The 24,633-nt window shown below is 40.6% G+C and overlaps 1 protein-coding gene across 3 annotated transcripts in view; it reads right to left on the bottom strand.

Annotated features, from left to right (window-relative positions):
- GAS2L3 (growth arrest specific 2 like 3) overlaps nucleotides 1-20,783 on the bottom strand; it is a 33,522-nt gene extending 12,739 nt beyond the window's left edge. The window contains exons 1-7 of one of the 3 annotated variants that reach the window (XM_037068258.1): nucleotides 20,744-20,772; nucleotides 20,044-20,639; nucleotides 7,698-7,875; nucleotides 7,047-7,094; nucleotides 6,530-6,698; nucleotides 4,545-4,660; nucleotides 900-1,041 (exon numbers count right to left, since the gene is read on the bottom strand). In XM_037068258.1, the coding sequence (XP_036924153.1) occupies nucleotides 900-1,041; nucleotides 4,545-4,660; nucleotides 6,530-6,698; nucleotides 7,047-7,070 (451 nt within the window). In that variant the 5' untranslated portion in view covers nucleotides 7,071-7,094; nucleotides 7,698-7,875; nucleotides 20,044-20,639; nucleotides 20,744-20,772. Of the gene's footprint in view, nucleotides 1-899; nucleotides 1,042-4,544; nucleotides 4,661-6,529; nucleotides 6,699-7,046; nucleotides 7,095-7,697; nucleotides 7,876-19,211; nucleotides 19,616-20,043 lie in introns of those variants that run through there. The other 2 variants (XM_037068257.1, XM_037068259.1) reach the window with 2 other exon arrangements.
- Between the last annotated feature and the right edge of the window lie 3,850 nt (nucleotides 20,784-24,633).

Raw genomic sequence — 24,633 nt, 5'->3', positions numbered from 1 at the left:
GGAACCTCGGAGGCACTAGATGGGAAGCAGTGGGGGCAGCCTGCCCTGAGTGCCGGCACCAAGGGCATGCAATGTCAGTCAAGAATTTTTAAACAGTAATAAAACCAACTAAAAGTCAGTTTGCTTTTTATTATCACCATGAACCAGCAATTCCACACAATGTGATAAAATACTTTTCTCTACCAGGGCCGACTACTACTCCCATGACCCACCTTTGGGATACTACTGCTCCTATCAAAACATCATAAATTCTGTGCGTGTGTGTGGTACAATATTGATAAAGAGATAACTATATATATATAGCATATATAAATACAATGCACATACATATATACACAAAGCATATATATATGCTTTGAGGAAATATATATAATATATAGTCTAAAACTTAGATAGCTTCCACTTTAGTCACTGCACAGAGAGTAATATGTCAATAATTCTTCAGTAGAGCACGACTTTGTCAAATGAATAGTCAAAAACATTAACCCATTTAGATAATAAACTTGGCAGGTGCTGCTTACATGGTGAATCTAAAATCATGAACATACATCATTTAGCCTTCTGTTATTTCTATAATTATCTAAGTCATAGTTAAGTCATTCTTGATGAAAACATTAATTAGTAAAGCATTCATCCAAAAACTTCCTCCAGCCAACTCATTTAGAAAGTAAAATATTTCTAGGGTATTCTAGGTATATAAGGTCTTTAACAATAAATGAAAAGCTTAATATATTTGATTTAGAATCAAATTCTCTAATTCTATGACATATATTTAAAGTATATATTTTTCTAGGAGAATAAGATGTGGCATTTGAGTCTTTATTCGGAAAGAAAAATCAGGAACAAGGCATGAAAGAAATATTATAATAGACATTGAACACAATAATGACAACACCTACCCAAACCTTCAGATTCAAAGAGATACGTCTCGTCAACCCCAATGTGCCTACACCAGTGAAGGAAGTTTGCGGTATTGTCTCGAGCAAAGAATGAACCTGAGGCGGCATCTTTCTTACAGGGCACTTTTCTCATTGGAAAATTCTGGAAAAGACAGAAGAGTAATTTCAAAAATGCATTAAGGATATTTTCATTAGGTACTCATTTTAATATCATGAAACATATGTCCAGTGCACTGAATGCAAGTAATAAGTGTATGACATTAGAGTAAACAAATTATCTTCTAATTATTTTACTTTAAATTATTTTATTTTGCTCTCCTTTTAAGTATATTTCAGAAACAATTTGGCTAAAATTAGCAGTAAGATCAAGAATTTCTAGCCTTTTTCTTTTTGAAGTGACAAAAGAATCACTTAAATTTAAAATAAATTAAATTTAAAAATTACAGTCTAATACTTCCAAAGTACATCTCTATAATATGTCTTTCCATAGACCGTTCACTACAAACACAGAATTACTGCCTTGTAAAAGGTCAACAGATGCACTCAAGTCTGCTTACTTCCTTATTTGCAGATTTATAAATACGGTTCTGAGTTTCCTAAGGAGACTATCAAATAAGGAAGTAGAAACCCATTCTTAATTCAAACAGAATCCTAGTTTTTTTACTGTTTTTTAAATGTTTTTTTCATTGTTGTTCAAGTACAGTTGTTTCCATTTTCCCCCCACAACTCCCCCCAACCCCAGCCATCCCCACTTTCCACCCTTGATCCTAACGCCCTTCGATTTAGTCCATGTGTCCTTTATGGAAGTTCCTGGAAACCCTTCCCCTTTTCCCCCCCATTATCTCCTCCCACCTCCCTTCTGGTTACTGTCAGTTTGTTCTTAGTTTCAATGTCTCTGGTGATATTCTAAGCCAAAAATATTTAGATAATACTGCTGGGGTTGGAAGGTCTTTTTGTTTTATTTTAGTTTAAATTTCTACTTGATTAAGCAACTCATGTCTGCGATTTTTTTAATGCAATAGGCACAGTAAATACAATCTCTCTCCTACCTCCGCCCCTCAGCTCCTTTATCTCCCAAGAGGTAACCACTATCGCCAGTTCCTTATATATCCTTCCTGCTGCTATTCTTTCCCAGAATTAAAATAGTCTTGCACGTTTTTCTAATGAATACAGAATATATGGCCATGTTCCCCCCAATAAATATCAAACAATACAAAGGTGATCAGTATCAACTAAATCCTCTCACCTACATTTTAGCAAGACGTCTCTAGGCACAAATATACACTTGGAAGACATCTGTGTACCTAAAGAACAGTAAACAAACACACTATTCTGCAATCTGATTTATGTGTGTATGTGCTTATGCACACTATTTTCCCCTTTTTATTGAATTTACTGGGGTGACAATAGTCAACAAAATTATATAGGTATCCAGAGCACAATTCTATAACACATCACTTGTACACAGTATTGTGTGTCCACCCCTGCAAGCTGTGTTCATGCACACTTAACAGTAGGTTGTAGGCATCTTTCAGGGTGAAAAAGAACAGATTGAAAGAGTCATTTCTCATAAATGAATGGATAATATTCCTCTGTGTTTAGGTACCATAATTAAAATTGAACCAATTTCTCTCTCTTGATGAGCATTTAATGTTCCTAATTTTTTGCAGAGTTGTTGGGGACCGCTCTGCTTGGTTTCAGGAATTGTAACTACCTCCCATGGCTAAGGATGAGTGAGTGACCTCCGGAATTTGAGCCACAGGAGACGAAGCTTGTCTCAAATGCTGCCTCAGTTTCCTCTCCCTGCTCCCAAAGCATGGTCGGAAGTCTATGACGGGTAAGACCCCTCACAGCAGGGGGCAACCTAAGCCAGACTCAATCACTTGGGAGGCCATCATGGAAGGACTGGTGAGGGGGCTGCAACAAAGACTGAGCAATAGACCCCTACCCCCCCCAGCTATGTGACATAGCCCGAGTCCCCACGTCCTCTGGGAGAAGCACTTCCTGGCTCTAATCCACTTAAGCCTGAATACCTGATAGGGAGGGGTGCAGCTCCTTGCCTTGCCAGAGTGGATGGGGGGGTGGGGGGGCGGGCGGAGGGGAGGAATCTGGCATCACAAAGAATTCCTCAAAAACCTGTGAAACCTGCTCTGCTAAGAGTGCTTTCATTCATATGTTAGGGTCCAAGCAGGAAACCCTAAAAGTTTCTGCAAAACTCAGTTCCTGACAGACTCTGACTCAGACTAATCCCTCAGATTTCTTTGAAATGTTATCTACTGTTTGATCCTTGCCGCCCTGTATTCCTGTGTATTACAACCCAGTAAAAGCCCCCGGAGGAAGGGGTTCAAGGCCCTTTCCTTTTGAGGAATCAGCCACCTCTCCTCCCCAAGCAGATCATGTCTTTTTTTTTTAATTTTATTTATTTATCTTTAGAGGGGAAGGGAAGGAGAGAGGAAGGAAACATCAATGTATGGTTGCTTCTCGTGCATCTCCTGCAGGGAACTGGCCTCTGTCGGGAACTGGCCTGCAACCCAAGCATGTGCCCTGACTGGGAATCGAACCGCGATCGTCTGGTTCAAGCAGATCATGTCTTGGTAGTGTTTACTTTCATCCGTGGCGGATGGGGGAACTTTAGGGAAAAGTCACCCCCCCACATAGTCATTTTTGTGAATTTGCAATTTCCTTAGAACAAATTCCTGAAAGTAGAATTACACTATGTATCACAGGAGGTGCTTTACTTTCTTTTCTTTATTTTGTTTTTCAATTACAGTTCACATTCAATACTATTTTGTATTAGTTTCAGGTGTACAGCACCCTGGTTAGACAATCACACACTCTGAAATATCAGTTCCCCCTGATATTTCCAGTACCCAACTGGCAACACACACAGTTATTACAATACGACTGACTATATTCCCTGTGCTATACTTTACATTCTTCCCATGGCTCTTTTCTAATTATCAATTTGTACTTCTTAATTCCTCCATATTTTTATGACATGCTTTATTTTCAATGTGAGATATGTGTGTATAAATGTCACCCACTGTCCCCAGAAAGATGATGCCACTTCATACTTCACCAGCAGTGTGAGTGTCGAGACCCCATGTGAAAACACCCATGTTTGATGAAAAGAGAGAACACTTTATCTACTTCAAATCATAACTTGAGAGTCAACAGAGAAAAACTGGTTAAAAAATTATTATCCATTCAACTGATATTTATAGAATTTACTCACCAATCCGAAACATGAAGAATGAAAAGATGATACTAGCTACTAACTGTGTACCAGGAGCTACCACAAGCTCTTTTCTCATTTAATTCTCACAACAACCCAGTATTTCTGTTCTGAAGAGCTACCTGCTGACTATTTACTATGCACTAGACACCAACTTAAACACCATCTGCAGATTATCTCATTTAATTTTGCTGAATCCTTGCAAATAAATTCTACAAGATAAATGTTAATATCTCCATTTCACAAGTAAGAACAGTTTTATAGACTCTCAAAAAGATTAAGTAAATTATCCAAGGTCTTACAGATAGTCAGGGTGGAAGTTTATAATCTTGCAGAGATAGTAAGAAATGTACATAAACCAATCAGTATGCACCAAGGACTAAAATCACCACTGTCATGCATCTGCTTACCCCTGGTTCCTCAGAGCTGCAGGTTTTCACCATGTGTTGAAGAACGTCAATCAGCTGGCATAACAGTACTCCATTATCAAGTTCTTCCAATAATCTTTCTGCTTTAACTTCAATACCTAAAAGCATGTTTCAAAGTTAAGATTCTTCTAGAAACAGTAAATTCAAACACTATGGTTAAAATTTAATTAGATGTAATTAGATTAGGGCTGACATACTAGATAAATATTAGATCAGGCCACAATTATTCACTCTTGGAAGGTACAGTTAAACAGCAGAGAATGTCAAGTTAAAAAATGACAACTGAAACCAAAATGTCTGTGACACAGAAGTACAGAAAGAAAAGACACATCTTTTATTTCATTTTAAAAAAACCAAAGTGTTTTGTATTTCAATATTGACTATTAAGGTTAAGTTTTGATTCACTGCACATTACTGCTGCTTACACAAGAGAAAGAACAATTCTCTACAAATAAGATACGCTCTTATCCACCTTGAATTTATTTTGGTGTATGGTGTAAGTTGGTGCTCGAGTTTCATTTTTTTGCAGGAGATGTGGAGAAGAGGGAACCCTTGCACAATATTTGTGGGAATGCAGACGGGTGCAGTCATTATGGAAAACAGTATAGGGTTACTTCAAACAATTAAAAATGGAACTGCCTTATAACCCAGCAGCTTCACTTCTGGGAATGTATGTGAATAAATCCCAAAAACTAATTCAAAAAAAAAAGAACAGCCCTGGCTGGTGTAGCTCAGTGGATTGAGTGCGGGCCTGCTAACCAGACGATTGCGGTTCGATTCCCAGTCAGGGCACATGCCTGGGTTGCAGGCCAGTTCCTGGCAGGGGCCAGTTCCCAGCAGGGGATGCACGAGAAGCAACCATACATTGATGTTTCTCTTCCTCTCTCCTTCCCTTCCCCTCTAAAGATAAATAAATAAAATATTTAAAAAAAAATAAGATGAGCTCTGATGCAACTCAAAAATTAAAGACAGTAACACAACAAACCCCCAGGGAATACTAACTTTTCACTTCTAAAATGCCTTCTATAAAAGCTTTATTATTTAATAAACCTTTAAAATTTTTCTAAATCATACAGATACTAGATATCTGAAGTGAGTGTTTGCTATTTTTAATTATCTTGGGAAGGCAAGAGCTGAGGTTTATGCATTCCTATTCACAAAAACCTTGCAATGTTATATAAAATTGTGTACTAAAAGGAGATTTTTTTCTGCAAAGAAAGTTCAGAGCACTTATATTCTTTTTTTACATTTTTATTTATTTGTTTTTAAGAGTGTGGGGGGAAAAGAGGGAGAAATAGAGGGAGAGAAACAGCGATGTGAGAAACATCAGTTGGTTGCCTCTCATATGTGCCCCAACTGGGGACAGCGCCTGCAACCCAGGCATCAGCCCTGACAGGGGAATCGGTTTCGCTTTGTGGGATGATGCCCACTCAACTGAGCCACACCTGTGAGGGCACTTATCACATCCTTTAACTGAGTAAAGCAATATGACACCAGACATTCTCCATCCAACCTGACATTTTCTCCTAGATTTCGTATGCCTCTACCTGTCAATGCCTGAGAAAGAATAATCATTTCAATTGCCCTATGAATTCCACTCAGAATCTCATGCCTAATACAAGATTAAGGGAGGAAAGTCAGTGAAATATAGATTCCAAAATTAGACCTATATACTTAAAAAAAGATTTTAACATTTACGGTGAAAATTTTGATTACTCAAAGTTTACTGACCTCTTCCGTTAAACCTCAAACTCCATTACTACTCAAGCCCTAAGGGTCAGGGTGAAACGAAGTGTCTCCCCGACTAGAATATAAGCTTTGTGAGAACAAGGACATTGAATGCTTCATTCACTAGAGTACCCCCCAACCCAGCCTCTAGGACAGTCACTCCTTGACAAAGAGTAAGGTTCTCAATAAACACTTACTGAAGGAGAGAACACAATTTTGAGTATCTTTTCAAGTCTTACCTAACAAACCAGACAACCAGATTGACAGGTCTTCTTGCATGGGCAACAGGGTGGCTTTGTGCCTCACAGCTATCCACTCGTCATACTGATAAACATCAGCCAGACCCGGCCCATGTCTGGGGGTCAGAGGGTTCCGTGGACTTAGAGGCAGGTCTTCTCCAAACCATACCTAGAGAAAACACCAACCCCATGAATGGATGTGACCTTGTGAAGTGTGCAGAACCCGTATCTATATTTAAATGATGAATTACAGACCACATATAATACAACATATGTAAAACTGTAGCAGCTCACAGGAAGTATATAATCTAGAAGCAAACTAGTAGTCAAGATACTTGAGTCATTTTCAATATTCCATATCTTGGTAAATGTAAGTGAACCTCTAATGAATGGATCCTATTATCAAGCCAAGGGGATAAAAATCAACAAGTTATATTTTATTTCACTTATTTTACTAATTATTATAATTTCATTATACTAATCTCATAAAAAAATTTTTTCCAAGAAAAACACTTACTTGAATTGCAGGCTGCATGGTCATCAATATTGAAATGAAATTAATTTCCTGAAAACAGAACAAAACATTAATATGCAGACAATGGCAGCTTTCCTACTCCCTCAAGCCCTCAAAGTAAAACAGTTACAAGGAAACTATTTTACTCTACACTTGACTGAAAACCTAAAACTTTTTCTTCTAATTAGAATTATTTGACTATATGAGAATTCAATAACTGCTCCCAGCTTCTTCCTAAAAGTACTCTTCATTTGAAACAGGACTACCTGCAACACATTTCAATATCTAGTTTCTGGCACTAGTATCAAAGTGATTCTTTTTTTTCTTCTTCCCTAACACAGAAAAATGATGCAAGGGAGGAAATGGTGTGCTGTGGCTCAAAAGTCCTGGTGCTCTCTCTCTCTTTTCAATCTAGTAATCTACCAAAAAAGAAAACGCTGTGTGGTGGGAGCTCTCACTAACTAACTATATGGCTGCAAGCAAACCAGTTCTTGAAACATCTGGCTTCAAAGTAATTCTTGAAGCTTCTGGTTAGTAAAATAAAATTGATGATAAAACTTAGCCAAGTAACAGTCTCCCAGAATCTCCCCCATGTAAACGTAATGTAAATACATATGTCACAGCAACCGATACTAAAAATCAAGTATCTCTCACCTGAAGTTTACATGGAGATCATAAAAGTTCATCTGGACTTTGCATAAACTCACAAGCCACCCATGAGCTTCTTCTGTCAGACCACAAGGTAATAGACATAAACATCAATTTTGACTGTGAAACAACACTCAATGCCTTTCTATAATAATTGTTCATAAGTTATTTTCTCCATGAGGTGCTAAAGACGAAAAAGAAAGAAGACATAATTTAGCTCAAAAGTACTCTTCTTGAAATCTACAAGAAAGACAACCACAAGTTTAATTAAGTTAGGTTAGTACAATTCTTTAATGCATTTTCAGAAGGAAAAAAAGTGAGGAGTTTAAAAACACTCAGAATAAGTAGACTATATAAAACCTAGAATTTTTAATTGTTTACAGCAGCATTATATACCAGTTTTTTTATTGCAAACCACTGTTTAAAAGTTCTAAGGAAAAAATCTAGAACAGTTTACAAGGCTATAATGCTACCAATTCCAAGGAAAAGTTATTTTCTCCTCTTAGTTACAGCAGACATACCTCATGCACAGCGGCCAACCACCTTCCTTTCAGGAACATTTCTTCTAGTACTAAAGTTGAACTTGAGCTAGACCTAACTGAAAAGTCTAATATTACATCACATTTTCTTTGCGGGAAGGCAAAGGATAGCAGAATGTCCTTTTTGATATCATTTTCCTTCTCTCTACCATAGCAAAAGGGCAAAGTACAACTGAGCATTGCTAATGAGCTTGTTATGCTTCCCACGAGCTAAATCAGTGGGGAATACATTTTCCGTTAGCATAAATAATCCTTTGTCCCCAACAAAGATCCACAGTAAGAAGCTTCCGAGTCCATTTTTTCAAAATGCAGCGAAGAAGTTGCTCCCATTAACATAAGCGGTTCCACATAATCAGACAAGAGCTTTAACAGTTGGAACTTCCAACCCAAAACAAAAGAAGGCCTAAATTATAAACCGTGTGCAAATCAAGAACAGTGACACTTTCATAAAGGAGCTATCACAAGAATGTTTAGTAGTGGCATTTTTCATGGAAAATTCTGCAAAATAGTTTTTATGAAAGAAACAAAGAATTTGTGCACAACCTTCAGTCGGTTGAACTTTAGCAGAAAGTTTTTTGAATCAAGCCTCTTGTGTAATGGAAAAACTACTTTTATGATGACAAAAAGAAAACCACCTGGGTTACCTTTAAAAAGAATTCCTCTGATAAAATACTCAGACAAGTACTCACATAAAGTTACCAACATACACTCATATTTAAAAAAACTATTATGTACACAAATATATGCTTTTATAAAAAAAGTTTTACAAACTGATGAGATTTTATCAGTGAATCATTAATTAATTAATTCCTGAGTACTCATCATGTCCCAGATACTAAGATCCAGTTATTGATATTTTCTAGTTATTCACTCTTCTGTTTGTAAACCATTTTCGGGTCCCAAGAGCAGCACCGTTTCCACAGTTGGTCCAGTTCTCCTCCTCACCACAATCACAATTCTTGATTGCTTCTCACTCGTTTTATTACCTGTCTTCCTCTTTCCTATCTTCCCTGAAAGTCTTGACCTCTACTTTCTCCCATAAACAATCACAAAACTTTCATTTTGAAGCTACATCATAATTAACAACTTAACGGCTTCATTTTGTTTCTGTTTCTTTCCTTGTCTCTTTGGGGAAGCCTTTTACAAGTTGTTGCCAATTTGAGGACGTCTTTCCCTTAGCTGTGGGTATAAAAAAATAAAACAAATAGACCTCTCATGTGACCAAGTCCAGACTCCACCTATACTTTGACCCTGCTGGGAATCTCTCACAAGACATGGAGCATCCACAGACCACATAAATGAAGACAACTACACTTAATTTTTAAACCTGGGGGAAATTAGAAACACAGAATGTGCTCATCTACCTGAAACTTAAATTGGATTTAGGCCTAACTCACTCATTTTACAAAGTTTCAGTCATGAGGTCCTCAAGATTATTTGTGGTAGGTTCTTTATACCCATTTGACTTCAGATCCTGATGGAGGAAAATGCCAATCCATCAGTCCTTTGTCTCAGAGTTGTGGGCTCTGAGACACATTTATGAGCACATTTTTATTTCTCACCCACATTATAAGTATGGTGGGATGACTAGGCCCTGGTGCAAATGAGGGAGGGGTGTCATTTTTTTTAATTGGAAAAAAAATAAAAAGCAGACATAAGCTAAGTTACTTAGGAAAAATAATACCATTAACAGCACTGCAACGTGTAAATTCAGCACTCGGCCACCAGACTGTTGCCAAGATACATAAGCTGCAGGGGTATGATAAATTGCCAACGCTGGGAGAGGAGTTACCATAGAGGAGAAGGAGGAAGATGAGGCTGGGGAGGGATGCACAGAGGCCTTTCAACAGTGCTGGTGAGGTTTTATTTCAAGATCAGTGGTGAGAACAGGTGTTATGATACGCCTTTCTGAATGTCAAAAACATGTTATCATTTTTTAATGCTTTATTTACTAAAACAGTTGAAGAAGACAGCCTCCCTGATTTGTTCAGGAAAATAAACAACTTTAAATAATTAAATATTTTCCAATTGCCAAATAGAGAAGATAGAAATGCTATATTCATACCAAACATATTTCATATTTTATGCATATTAAAATAACTCACCATAAAGACACTACTGCAGTAGTAGAAAGTAGCAGAAACGTCTGGTGTAGATTCCAGCTATACAACCTTGGAAGAATTAATTTCTCTGAGCCTCAGTGTTCTCACTTATAAAATGGGATGCCATCCTCTCCTTCATATGGCTGTTGTAATGATGAAATGAGATGATAAAAGAAAAGTACCTGACAGAGCTAGCACTTCACAAATGAGTTGTAATGATTCATACTATGATGAGACGTAATTATAATACACATATCACGAGTTAGCAAATTAAAGAGATAAGAAAACAAGGCAAATAATACTCAGAAATCATTAAATGTAATTTGGAAAGCTTCTTTTACTAACATAAAAATAAAGATGGTAACAAACAAAGGTAGAAGCTTTAAACTATCCACATCATAATTGGGAGTATACTGAAATATGAATTCGTGACTTATAACTGTCTTGCTAGAATTAAAGTATTCAGCAATTCATGTAACATGTGTGTTTTGCTCCATTCAGCCTTCCTCCACACTGTCCTTGCCCCCATCAGTGTTGCTCATTTCTGTGGCCCTATCACTATTCAGAATGTATGTGTTGGGAACCACTCTGCCTGGTTTCAGGAATTGTAACTGCCTGGCATGGCTAAGGATGAGTGAGCGACCTCCAGAATGCGAGCCACAGGAGACAAAGCTTGTCTCTGGTAGCAAGAGCTGCCTCAGCTTCACCCCCCCTGCCACCAGCGCATGGTAGATTAGTCAGAAACAGGTAAGACTCCTCAGAGGAGGGGCAACCTAAGCCAGACACAATCACTTGGGAAGCCATCATGGAAGGACTTGGGGGGGGGGTGCTGCAACAAAGAGGGAGTGATGGACCCTCACCTCCCCCTGCTATTTTGACATGACCTGAGTCCCCATGTCCTCTGGGAGAAGTGCTTCCTGGCTCTAATTCACTTAAGCCTGAAAACCTGTGATGGGGGAGGCGGTGCAGCCTCTTGCTGTCTAGAGCAGGATCTGGGGTGATCTGGCATCAGAAAGAATTCCTAAAAGTTCTGTGAAACCTGCTTTGCTAAGAGTGCTTTCATTCATATGATAAGGGTCCAAATAGGAAATGAGTAGTCTCCCAAAGTTTCTGCAACCCCCTTTCCTGACAGACACTGACTCAGACTAATCCCTCAGATTTCTTTGAAATGTTATCTACCGTTTGATCTTTACTGCCTGTATTCCTGTGTATTAAAACCCAATAAAAGTCATTGAGGAAGGGGCTCTTGGCCTTTTTCCTCTGAGAGATTGGCCACCTCTCCTCCCCAAACAGATCATGTCTTGGTAGTGTTACTTTCATCTGTGGTGGATGGGGCAACTTGCAGGCAAAGGTGCCCCCACATGTATGCTTTTTCATGTGGGGTACACTCATTCATTTATTCAACAAGCATTTACTCATACCTTTTATAAAAGTAGGCATGCTGGGAAGAGTCACAGATATACATACCAGACATGTGACTGCCCTTACTGAGCTAGTAGTGAATACACAAATAAATATGCAATGCTAAATCATGATCATTGCTTTGAAGGAAGGAGCAAAGAGAGAAACATCAGGGACCTACTTTGGACTTAGATTGAGTGGTTAGAAATGGTTTTGCTGGAGGAAAAATGTGAATTTGAAGAATGGTAGAAATTAGCCAGAGAGAGAAAGAAGAAAGAGTTTTATGCATACAGCATCATTTTTGTAAAGACTCTCAAAAAAGGAAGAGTTTGGTGCATGCCAAGAACTAAAAGAGGCCAGTATGGCCGGAGCATGGAGAATATGTGACTTGGGACACAGCTGAAAAGTTAGACACTAGTCCCACCACACAAGGCCATGCTGAGGAAACTAGATTTTATTCTAAGTGCCACAAAGAAGTCATGCAAGAGTTTGAACCAAGAGCGAAACATAATCTAATTCATAGTTTTAAAAGAGCTCTCTCGGGGGTAGAGAGAAACATGGGAGTGAAATAGTGATGGGTTTAACAGTTAAAAGGGAGAAGAAACTGAAGAAGGGGTGGATGGAAATGTGGGGGAAAGAACCAGGAGAAACAATGAGAGAAGGAAAAGAGAGGGGTACAGACAGAGCGAGCCAGGGAAACAGAGCATACAGGATGGACAGGAGCCCGGAAGGGGGAGAGTTAGGGATCCACTGCAGCAGTTCAATGACAGAGGATGGAGACTGAGTGAGAATGCGGAGTGTCCCCACTGGAGAGGAGGGGGTGGGTTTGAGATCTATTCTGGAGTTGGAAGCAAGACTTGACCATGGTTAGAGATGGATGGGTGAAGAACAGGGACATAAGGGCTGAGTGAAGTGTCAAGAAGGACTCCCAGGTTTCCAGCTTAAGCAACTGAACAGATAGTGGGAGCATTTACTGAGATGAGGATGATGGAGACTGAACAGACTGAAGCAGGGAACACAGCATAGATATGTCAAAAGTGCTGTTTTGGCCATATTTAATATAAGAAGCCTTTATAAATACTCAAGGGGCAATGTCAAGCTGGCAGTTAGAAATAATATTCTAGAGCTAAAGGGGAAGTTCAGGAGACAGAAACTTTTGGCAAATACTTGGGAGGTAAAGCTACTGGAAAGAATGAGATCATCCGAGAAAGAAATGAAGAAAGGAATGAGTGATAAGGGTCTAAGAACAAGTCCTGTGAAAATCCAAAATTTAGACATGGCAGAAAGAATCAGCAAAGGGAATAGAGAAGGAACAGTTGAAGAGATTCCTCATCTTCTCAGCTAATCCAGGATACAACTTTTTTGATTTACCCCTTCCCAGTAGCCCTTCCTGATTGGACTGAATTAATTAGAACTTTAGATTTTGAAATCACATAGTATTTCTCCCAATCACTTGCCTTTACAATGTTTTATACTTTTGAGTTAGTTCTGTTGCTTGCTTGGCCAAGTACATTATAAGTTCCTGGCTTGCTACTAGAAAGTTGTTTTTTTTAAAGTTTTTAGAGAGAGGGGAAAGGAACAAGGGGGGGAGAGAAACATCAATGTGTGGTTGTCTCTTGCATACCCCCACTGGGGACCTGGCCTGCATCCCAGGCATGTGCCCTGACTGGGAATCGAACTGCAACCCCTTAGTTCCCAGGCGCACAATCAATCCACTGAGCTACCCCGGCCAGGGAGGGCACTACTGGAAAGGTTTGAGAGAAGTATTCCGGCCTAAAGTTTAGGGAACACTGCTGTTAGGAGAAATGTGAGTACCTCTAGGAAAATCTGGGTTGTCTCCCTTCTCCACAGTGTTTTTGCTGTGGAAGAGAGGTGACAGCAAAGCTGAGAAGCAGCCACGCAGGGGACGAGGGTCTGAAGGGAGACCTCTTTTGGTACTGTTCATTTTTATTTATTATGTAACCTGAGTTGATAGGTTGCCTCTCACCCAACATGTCCAAGGGGAAATATGTACAGTGGTTACTAGTCAAGGTACCAGCAGTTCAAGCGAGTTGCCTGACATATCAGAGGAATCACTAAGAAAAATATTACTAAGACTGGTGTAGAGGCAGAGGGTCCAAGTGAACAGGATGGACCACTGTGCCAAGGGGCAAGGATTCTGGAGGCATTGTGCTACTCAGACATTCACAACTGCCCCAGTGAACGGTACATCTTTACTACACTTAAACACCATTTATGGTGGATAGAATAATGGTCCCCAAAGATGCCTATGCCCTATTCCCCACGACCTGTGAATATACTACCTTCACAGGCAAAATGGACTACAGATGATTGAGTAAATTAAGGACCTTAAAGTGGGAGATTACCCTGGAGGGCCCAATGTAACCAAATGAGTATAAGACGGATGCAGAAAGGTCCGAGTCAGAGAAGGCGATGTGACAACAAAAACAGAAAGAGAGAAGGTGATATTATGATGAAAGAGAGACAGAAGACATGTCTGTGTGGTTACACTGCTGGCTTTGAAGAGGGAGGAAGAGCCAAGGAATGCAGGTGACCCCTGGAAGCTGCAGAAAGTTAAGAAATGGACTCCCCACATCTGAGCCCCCAAAAGTGACACAGCATGACCGACCTCTTTTTTAGCTCATTCCAGACTTTTGTTTTCCCAAGCAGTAAAATAATAAACTTGTGTTCTTTTAAACCCACTAAGTTTGTGGTTATTTGTTCTAGCAGTAAAAGGAACCTAATATGCTTAAGTGAAGACAGGAAGATTGGCCCAGAGGATCGAGACATCCGACCTAACCCAGAGAAAGCAGTGTGTATCAGCGAACCCCGCACGCTGAAATGATAAGGAAAGGGCACCACTTTTGTACAGCAAGCTTTAAAAAAAAGATTCAAAGTGTATAGTGATATGTGTTTGCTATTATTACCACCATCTTCTCCATCATCACCACTAAATGCTCCCGCCTTTGTATATTTAAAATCATTTATTATTCATTCATGCATTTAAATATTTACAAAGGTGTCCTGTATTTAGTATCTAAGGAAATGGCATCAAGATTCACCAAGTTACCAGGTCTTCCCTGACTCCATCCTCACTTCCTTCCTGGCTCACACGTCCACCTCCCCATCCCCGTCCCGACTTACGTCAGCCAAAACAATCAATTACCGTGTCTTGTTGCTTCTACGTCTAAACTTTCTCTCCGATACCTACAGCCTCTCTTCTAGTTGGAGCCATTGGGCATCTTCCTCCAGGTTTACGGAGCCTCCCACCGACAGGCCTCCAGCCTTTCGTCCTGTCCTGCAGCCGCTGATCTGCACAAACTCCCACCTGAGGACATGCTTGAAACCCCCAATGGTTCACTGCCTTTAGGGTAGAGCCCAAACTTCCGAACAAAGCTAAAGAAAGCTTTCCAGGACTCCCTAGCAGCCTGCTCTCCTGAACCCTACACTCGAGCCACACGGAACTTCTTTTAGACCCTCCGAGTTCCATGCTCCCCCATTTCTAGTTCTTTGCACAAGCTGGTCCATCCACGTGGAACACTCTCTTCTTCCAGACTCACTCCTGCCTATGCTTCAGATTCAATTTCTCTAAAATAGAACCCTATGAACGCACTCTTCAATTTAGGTTATATAGCAAGACATGCTTCAATTTTACTGTACTCCATACTTTTAAAAATAAGGTCCTTAAGAGAATAATAGTCTCCATTTCTACTTCTACGCAGAAATCATCGCTAAAATTAGTGCTGGAATTACTCCTAAGTATAATAAATGTTACATTTATTACTAAAAGGAATCTGAAACAATAATGAAATAAATCTGTGGTGTATTACTTAAGAGAAAGGCAGCTTCCAAAGCCAAATAAAAAGTTTTAAGAAAAAGAACTAAGATTCTTACAGTTTAATAAAACATCACATATTACTTGCAAAATATAAAAACTGTTCAATTGTTGGGAGTCTTCCCTTTTTATTTAAAATTTTCTTCTTTCAATGGTTGGCAGAGATTCAACCTGATAATTTTGTATTAAACAGAATTATTAATTTGTTGTAAAATTTTGAGTGATATAAAAATTTAAAGAACTTAAAATCAATTTGCCTTTATATATGACAGACTAAAACACTCTATGGAAAACATACACACACTGACACTAAAAATATAAAGAAATATAGCCCTGATGGGATAGCTCAGTTGGTTAGAGCCTCATTTGATAATCCAAGGTCGCAGGTTCGACGCTGGTCAGGGCACATAAAAGAAGCAATCAATGAATGCATGAGAAGTGGAACAAAAATCAATGTCTGTCTGTTTGTCTGCCTCTCTCTTAAAAAAAAAAAAAAGAACGTTAAAAAGAAAGGTACAGCCAAAGCAGCCCAGCCTAGTGTTTCTCCTCGGGCTTCTCCCATCCTAAGCCCTTCCTTGTTTCACTGTCCCCAGCTCTCATAAACGTACTCTCAAAATAAATATTTAAAAAATGTAAAAACATTAAGTGTCTGGTAGCAGTAAATTGCTCAAAAAACTTATGGGACACTTACACAATGGATTTTGTTGGTCACTTCAAACAATATATAATAGAGCTACTAATCCGAAAAAATGTCTATTATATCTTATGCAACCAAAAATATATAATTATGTTACTTAGATCACAATGTTTTCTAAATTGTGTGTGTGTGTGTGTGTGTGTATCAAAAAAACTTCTGAACATACCTAAATTATTTTTCAACAGCCAATTTTATTTTGGGAATCAAAAATATTAATTAACAAGTCCGCCATCGAGGGAAAACAAAAGTCATTATGTTTAAAACTAAATAACGTGAGCCATTCACCATAGCTAATATTACACTTTCTCACAGAAAAGTTTGTTGTGTGACAGCAGGCAGAAGTCTCTGTCAGTCATCACTGCAGCAGTATCTAGCATGTCATGGTCATAATACTATAAATTCCTAAGATACTTTTACCATCAAAGATGAAATTACATTTAGTATATATACTACATTTTATTAGTCTAAATCTTTTGGAAAGTAGTAATCCATTTAAAAAATACATGGTAACTTTTTGTTAAAACAACCTACTCTGTAACAATGTAGTAATATAAAAAAAAACTTTGAGTTTTTAGAAGGAGAAATACTAAAGAAATATAATTATTATTATTGCCTATATCTTGTAAACATTACTTCTGAAGCATTTTCTATGGCAGTTAAATTTTAATTAAAAATAGGGAAGTTTGAAGTAAGAAAACTGACAGACTCAGGTTTACTATTTTCTCAAATCCTATTGTACATCACATGGTTCATAGGTATGTTAAGTCATACGTTACATCGAAGTACAGACAGCAACAAGTAATAGGAAGTAAAGCACACACACAGACATACACACAAACATGTTACTTTAAGAAAGTAAAATATAGCCCTGGCTGGTGCAGCTCAGTGGATTGAGCACAGGCCTGCGACCCAAGGAATTGCGGTTCGATTCCCAGTCATGGCACATGCCTGGGTTGCAGGCCAGTTCCCAGCAGGGGACCCACGAGAGGCAACCATACATTGATATTTCTCTCCCTCTCTCCTTCCTTTCCCCTCTAAAGATAAATAAAACCTTTCAAAAAAAGAAAGTAAAATATCATGATACATAATAACCTTAATTCCTTACTTTCCTCACCAACAGGTGGCTGGAAAACAATTATTGAATTAACTGAATTTCTTTCTCTTATCTCCAGACTTAAATTAAGATTTACAGGAAAAAAAGCCCTGGCTGGTGTAGCTCAGTGGATTGAGCACCGGCCTGTGAAGCAAAGGGTTGCTGGTTCAATTCCCAGTCAGGGCACATCCTGGGTTTCAGGCCAGGTCCCCAGTAGGGGACACATGAGAGGCAACCACACATTGATGTTTCTCTCCCACTTTCTCCCCTCCTTCCCCTCTCTCTAAAAATAAATAAATATTTTTTAAAAAGATTTACAGGAAAAAGCGACAGCACAGATGGACCTGGAGACTATCGTGCTAAGTGAAATAATCCAGTCTGTTAAAGACAAACACCATATGATTTCACTTATAAGAGGAATCTAATGAACAAAATAAACCAATGAGCAAAACAGAACCAGAAACATGGAAACAGAGAGCAGTCTGGTGGCTGCCAGAGGGAAGGGGTGGGGGTGTTGGGGACAATGATGGGAGGAAGGGGAAGGGAGTAGTCAAAGGACATGTATGAATGACCCACGGACATGGATAATGGTGTGGGGATAGACTGTGGGAGGGGGTGGGGGGACAGAGGATGGCAAAGGGGGAAAAATTGGGACAACTGTAATAGAATAAAGAAGAATAAAAAAAGATTTATAGGAAAGAATACTATTAGAGTGCTGTTTAGTAAAAATATAAGGAATAAGCAAAAACTAATGTTTTTTCCAAAAATATAAATTAGGAAACATTTCTGAACTGACCAATTCTCCAAACACCATTGGACTCATTTAGTTTTTTAGTAATAGCATGTATCTTGTTGACATTCTCTCTTTTCACATACTTGGACTCACCATCACAAGTTACTTTTTTTTAAAATTAATGAAGTATCAAAATAAACCCATACTCACAGCAGAAATTAACCTAGGCCCTACAAACAACTCGGGGCAGAGAAGTTGCTTAATGCTGGGAAAATAAATGCAAGAGCAGCAGGATACAAAAAAGAAGATGGACCTCATTAGGCCATGACCTTTCTCTGAGCCTCAGTTTACTCATCTACAACATGGAGGTAACACCAACCACAGGGCAGGATTACTAAGAGGTTTGACAATAATATAAATAAAGTACAAAGAACACAGTACCTGGCACATTCTAAGTAATAATGTATCCGATAACTAAGAATGTTTATCACCAGCCAGGTGCTATTGTAAGTGCCTTGCACGAGTTAATCAGTGAATGTTAACCATCACTGCCTCTGGCACTGCCCTCACCTGTGTGCCGGCCTCTTTGCCAAACTAAACAGCACAGTCACAACAGCTGTGTGTCAGGCACTGTACTAAACTAGTTATATCGATTATTTCATTTAGTCCTCACGGCAACCCTTGCATCAGTAAGGTAGGAACTCTTATTAACCTTCTTTTACAAAGCAGGAAATCTAGGTTTACAAAGATTAAGTAACTTCCTAAATTCGCACACACAGTTAAGTCTGGTTTCAGAGCCCACATGCAGCTCTGATGCAGTGGAGAGAAATACTACTTTTCATCCAGTAACCTCAAAATAGCAAAGACACCTACAATTCATTGCTCCCCGATTTTTAATAAATTTTTGAAACAGATCACCGACAGCACGAATCAGTTTCTACACCAGAGTTTCCCCCTTTTCCCCATTCCAATCTCCTCCCAGAGGGAATCTCAGCGGGCACAATTTCCAATTCCTAATCGTTTAAGCGTCAAAAGATGTGATCAGAGCACAAACCACTTTACTGGAGGCAGTAGTTATCAGCAGCACCCTCCACACAAACGCAGCGAAACTCGAACTGACCTGGACTGGGCCTGCAAAAAAACCATCCCTTCACTTAGCAGCGACTGAATCAGCTTCTCCACCATACGTATACCACGAGCACTGTAAATACACACGGTTCAACCCCTTGGTTTCAAAGAATTACGTGGGAACCAGGACTGACCTCATCGGCAAGTAGGCCCTCCTACGCTGCCCTCCCGTTTACACGCAATCTGCAAGCACCCCCAACCCACGCAGCTCTGCTGCCCGAGGGGTATGAGTAGGAAAGCACCACGCGGATCTCCCTGTTCCGATCTGGGCCTTGCATGGACTGGAGAGGACAAATAGGGAAGAGAGTGTAGAGGAAATGACTGCGTCGCTCCCTTTCCAAGGTCTGTGACTTCATCAAACCTTCCCAACGGCGAGGTGGGAGAATCAAGTGATCCTAAATATCCTAAGTGCTCGGGTAGGTGGGTGCCCGGGGGACCCTAAGCTAGCTCCAGGCTCTGATCCCTGTTTGGATGCTAAAGCCAGAGTGGTGGCGGCTGGATACCTCTTCTCCAGACTAGCACGCAAGCACCTGCCGTGAGCCACCCCAGAACACCTGTTGCCCCTCGCTCCGCACCAAAGTGGGCAGCTGAAGGCAGACCTCACTTCTCCTTGACGGCCCCAGGAACCAATCAGAGCACGCGACTCCCGCAGCGGGCCAATCACGGAGCGCTTTGGACCCCGAAACTTAGAGTCCCTCCCTCCTGCCTCTTCGACTCCTCCGAGTGCAGGGGATTCCTCGAGCCCGGAGGCTGTGGCGCGGCAGCCCGGAGAAGGCGAGGAGAAGTTCTCGAGGATAAAAGAAAGCAAGCACGGAAAGACTCACCAGCGCAGAAGCAGAAGGGTCACTTCACCCCGGGGGGCGACATCACGGCTCAATCAGTGCAGAGCCGCAACGCCCCGAGCCAACCGCCGGGGTGCCTCAGACTTACTGTTTGCCGCGAATCGCCAACGCCTGTTTCGAAGGGACCAATCAGAGGGCGGGAAGGGGGCGTGGCCGGAGGCCCCGCCCCCGGGACTCCGGAGAGCACGAGACCTGTGCGCGAGTCTCAGCCCCCGGCGTCCGCCCCTGGTTCACGAGTTCAGTGTTCACGCCAATCTTAGTCACTGAACGCGTCTAGCTCTCTGGCCCCTCGGCTACAGCAACTTCCCCTCCTGCTAGTCCCGAAAGGCCGGAAAGCTGAACCAGCCTTTCATCTCGGAATGTGGCCAGGAGGCGTGGAAGGGCGTTGCCCTGAGTTCCTGATCAGTTGAGTCCTCCCAACCTTAAACCCACTGCCGATCTGGCTGTACTGAAGGCGCCTTCTTGCGCGGAGGCAGTCACCGAGCAGGCATGGGAGTCCTAGGCAGAAGATTTTCAGCGAGAGGCCCCTCTTCTCATAAGGGGGTCAGGGTGACAGATGAAGGGAAGGAATCCTGTAACTTCAGGCCAAAACCAAAATCAAAAAGGGGATGTTGGCACTTCCTTAAGAAAACACGAGAACTAGGGGAGAAAAATTAACCTCAACACAGTGAGATATGCTTACCAGCTCTAAGGGCTGTGTCACCAGCTACTATTCGGGATACAGTCTTTCCAATAAGTCAGCAGGGCAACTTACCAAGGAGTAGACAAGAATCGCACACGCGACTATGCTATTCACTCAGCCTTTATTGAATGCAGGCTCACTCTAGAATATCAACATACCTTGATATCCTACTCACACTCTAACAATCTAGGAGAAACATACCACACACACACGTAGCAATCAATGGGGAATAACGAACCCCAGTCCCAGAGTCTCAGCCTTCAGGTCGGGGAAACAGCACCGTGGGCAAGGGAGTTGTCAGTGTCTTGCAGGGAAGGATCTCCGGAGCCAGGTGGGCAGCAGGGCAGAGCCTGCAGGGGTGGGGGGTGGGGGTGCCCAGGTTGATCAGTGTGGCGTGGACCAGCACGCTGGTGTGTGGAGCTCTGCAACCTGCAGAGCCTCCGTTGTGCCTTGGAAGTGGTGGACTCCAGCCTCCTGGGTCTTTTTGATAAGTGCCTCGGCAACCCTGATGCCAAGTGGGGAATTTGTCCCGGAGCCTATCTATGGGTGGTCCCGCTCTGCAGACATGGCCACTCTGACCACGTGTGCAGATGTCTTAGGTGTGTCTCCTTGCCAGATGTTTACTCTGACTTAGGTGGTTTCCCTCTTGGACCAAAGTGTCAGGGCTGACTGACAGCCATTTTAGTTGACATACGTGACTCCCCTTTGTTTTATATACTTTATGTATCTTAATTGGACCTATGCCATTTTATTGGTCCTGCTCTCCACAGGTTGACACAAAGCAGAGACTGTATTTAAATGGAACAAGAGCTGGGTCTGTACTAACTGTAAATATGGCATGTTAACTGAAAAAAAAAATCAATGGCCAAAAACCTGGAGTTCCAGGCCCTCCTTCTCTTGTTAGTTCAGGCTCATCAAATCATCTCTGTGGGACTCCATTTCCCTGTCTACAAAGTGTGGGGCTTGACCTGGAATGATTCATACTCTCTCTTGTGCATGCGTGCACATTTACTCCTTCGCTCACTAACCAAAAAGAAACAGGGAGTACTATTGCTGGTTGAAGAGACTAAAATGAAGAAGGCAGTCCTGCCCTCAAAGTGCTCTGCAGCCTGGTAAAGCCTAAATCAATGGAAGTCTGTGGAGGTCTGTGAAAGATGGAGCCCCTAACAGTCTTGGGCAGGGATGGTCAGAGGTTTGAAAGAAGTTGAAGTGTGAATTTGATGAATTCGAATCTGCCAAGAGGAAGGATAATCAGGATAGGGACTGCTTTCTAGGCATAGAGAACAACAAGATTTCAGAGATGGGAGAGCACCTGGGATAATCTGGGCATAGCAGTTACGAATGAATGACTGAAGTTTGGAGATCAGGAGATACGTGAGGCTGAAGAAGGCACAGATGAAAGTCCTGATAGGTGCCAAGGACTTTAGATTCTTACAGGCAATGGGAATTGATTATTAGGAGGAAATGGTATGAATAAGTTTGTTTTAGAAAAAATAATTTTGAAGAAAGGAATAAGACTGGCAGCAATTTAAAAAAAATAAAAGATGACGCCCTGGCTGGTGTGGCTCAGTGGATTGAGTGCTGGCCTGAAAACCAAAGGGTTTCTGGTTGATCCCCAGTCAGGGCATATGCCTGGGTTGTAGGCCAGGTCCACCCCCCCACCACCACCGTGGGCAGTGTGTGAGAAGCAACCACACATCGAGTTTTCTCCCTCTCTTTCTCCCTCCCCTCCCCTCTCTCTAAAAATAAATAAAATCATTAAAAGCAAAACAAAAGATAGATGACATTTATTTAAACTAGCTCAGAAGGGATGGTGAGGAAGAAGTGTCAGGAGATACCTAAGAGGTTGATGTATCTGGACTTGGTTATCATGTGACCCTGATACTGATCTAAGAAATGCAGGAAAAACAACTTTGGGGGAAGAACAATGTGTTTTGTTTTGGGATGGGTTCAGTTTGACGTATGAGAGGAACATGTAGGCAGAGGTGTTCAAAAGCTATTTGGCAGGGCTGGGAATACAAGAAAGAAAACTGTACTTGAACAAAAGTTAAATAAAAAAAAGCTATTTGGGAAGTTAGGTCTGAAGGTGATTAAATTGGATTGTGCGAGAGATACAGATTTGGAAAATCAACGAGGACTGTGAGCACTCGCTCTTCGCCAGACTGCACTGTAAGCACAGGGCTCCTGCTCTCGCAGAGCATATCTGCTTTGGGGAGATGGGCAAAGATGGACATCAGAAGGTTGACGTATAAGTGGTCATTGAGCCTGATGCCCAAAAGCCCCTCCCAGAACACTTTATGGCCCGTGACTGCAATGGATTGATTTTCACAGGACCTGTTGTTCAAATCAGCCATTTTATCGTGTTTCTACTTAAAACTAGAGGCAACTGTCATACCCCTTCATTTAGCCAAAGGTCCAGTGGCTTTGCAGTTTTAAATTGGATTTGTTGAGCCCTACTATTGAAACATGTATACTTCTCTGGAGAACCTTAAAAATAAACTGTGTTACATAGATCTTGTTTGAAGAGTCATTAGTTTATAGTTTTTATTTCTTCTTACATGCATACAATATGCCTAAACATTTGAGTCCCTCTTGTTAAAAACTGCTATATGAGGTATATACAGAAGTGTTCTTTCTTTCTCTCTCTCTTTCACACACACACACACACACACAAAACAATAATTCTAACCATTTATTGAAACTTTGATAGCAGGGCATTTTGTGGCTGCTTACATTTTATTCTCATTGTCTGTTTGGCTTGTCTCGGTAATTCCTCTTCCTTATACAGATACAAGACAGTGTGTTGAAGAGTGAATTCACAGCCAGCCTGTGGAAAGGGCTTCTCCTCTCTACGGCCCTATCTTCACTGGAGAAATGTGGTGAATTCTCTTCTAGACTCTTTGACTCTTGTTCTTCCCCCCCTTACATATAAATAAGAAAACAGTTGTCCTCCTTTCCCAACCTCTTTTACATTAATTCTCAGTTAGTGCCCCACTTGGTAAGTGCACTCATCATCTTACCTACCTTTTAACACTGCAATTAGTAAGTGAGGGTTCCACCTACTGAGCTGCAATCTACTTTCATGTGTAGATTTCCTAATTGGTGGTTGGCTTAATAGCCACATTTTAGAGATGCTTGCTTTACTTGAAATTAACATGATTGCAACATACCGAGCAAGCCCCATTCATCTGCTTTCATCAGATGACAGAGTGTGTATGTTCTGTCTTTCCCAGTATTGTGAAGATGTACCCCACTTTAGTAAGTATTAAACTTGGAAATCTAAATTTTGAGTTATTACATTAGGAATAATCATTCATCTGACTAAACATCTTTACAGAACACAGAACAGACTCTCATGCAGCCCTTGTATATTGAAATATGATTTGGCACTCTCACAGTTCTACAGGAATGCTCTATTGCTTAAAATATACCATAGCTTAAGGCTTTTTTATTTTTGCTTTTGGTTTCCTAGTTGTTTTGTCCAGCATTTTGTTGTTGTTGTTGCTGCTATAGATTTTAATGCCTTTACATTATTAAGTCAATCTCAGTATTGCTTTGGGTGATATACTAGATGAAATTTTGGGTCAACAGAAATCTTGATTCATTCATAATTCATTAAACTACTCATTTGACAGATAATCTATTAATAGCCAACTTCATTAAAACCAGTACTAAGTTCTATCTTAGAGGACTGTTACCAATTTACATGGACAAAATAACATGTAATTCAATGATACAAAATTTTATAACCATTGTTATTAATATAAAATATTAACTATATGATGGATTGAATAGTATCCCCTCTAAATTTATTTCTGCCTAGAACCTCAGAATGTGACCTTGGGAAATAAGATCTTTGCGGGTATAATTAAGATTAAGGGTTGAAATGA

This window comes from Sturnira hondurensis, unplaced genomic scaffold (genome assembly GCF_014824575.4).
Source record: "Sturnira hondurensis isolate 20B ecotype Veracruz unplaced genomic scaffold, ASM1482457v3 Scaffold0017436, whole genome shotgun sequence".
In the NCBI taxonomy this organism is placed as follows: Eukaryota; Metazoa; Chordata; class Mammalia; order Chiroptera; family Phyllostomidae; genus Sturnira; species Sturnira hondurensis.
Note: the sequence above shows the minus strand (reverse complement) of the source record. Positions and strands in the feature narration are given on the sequence as shown.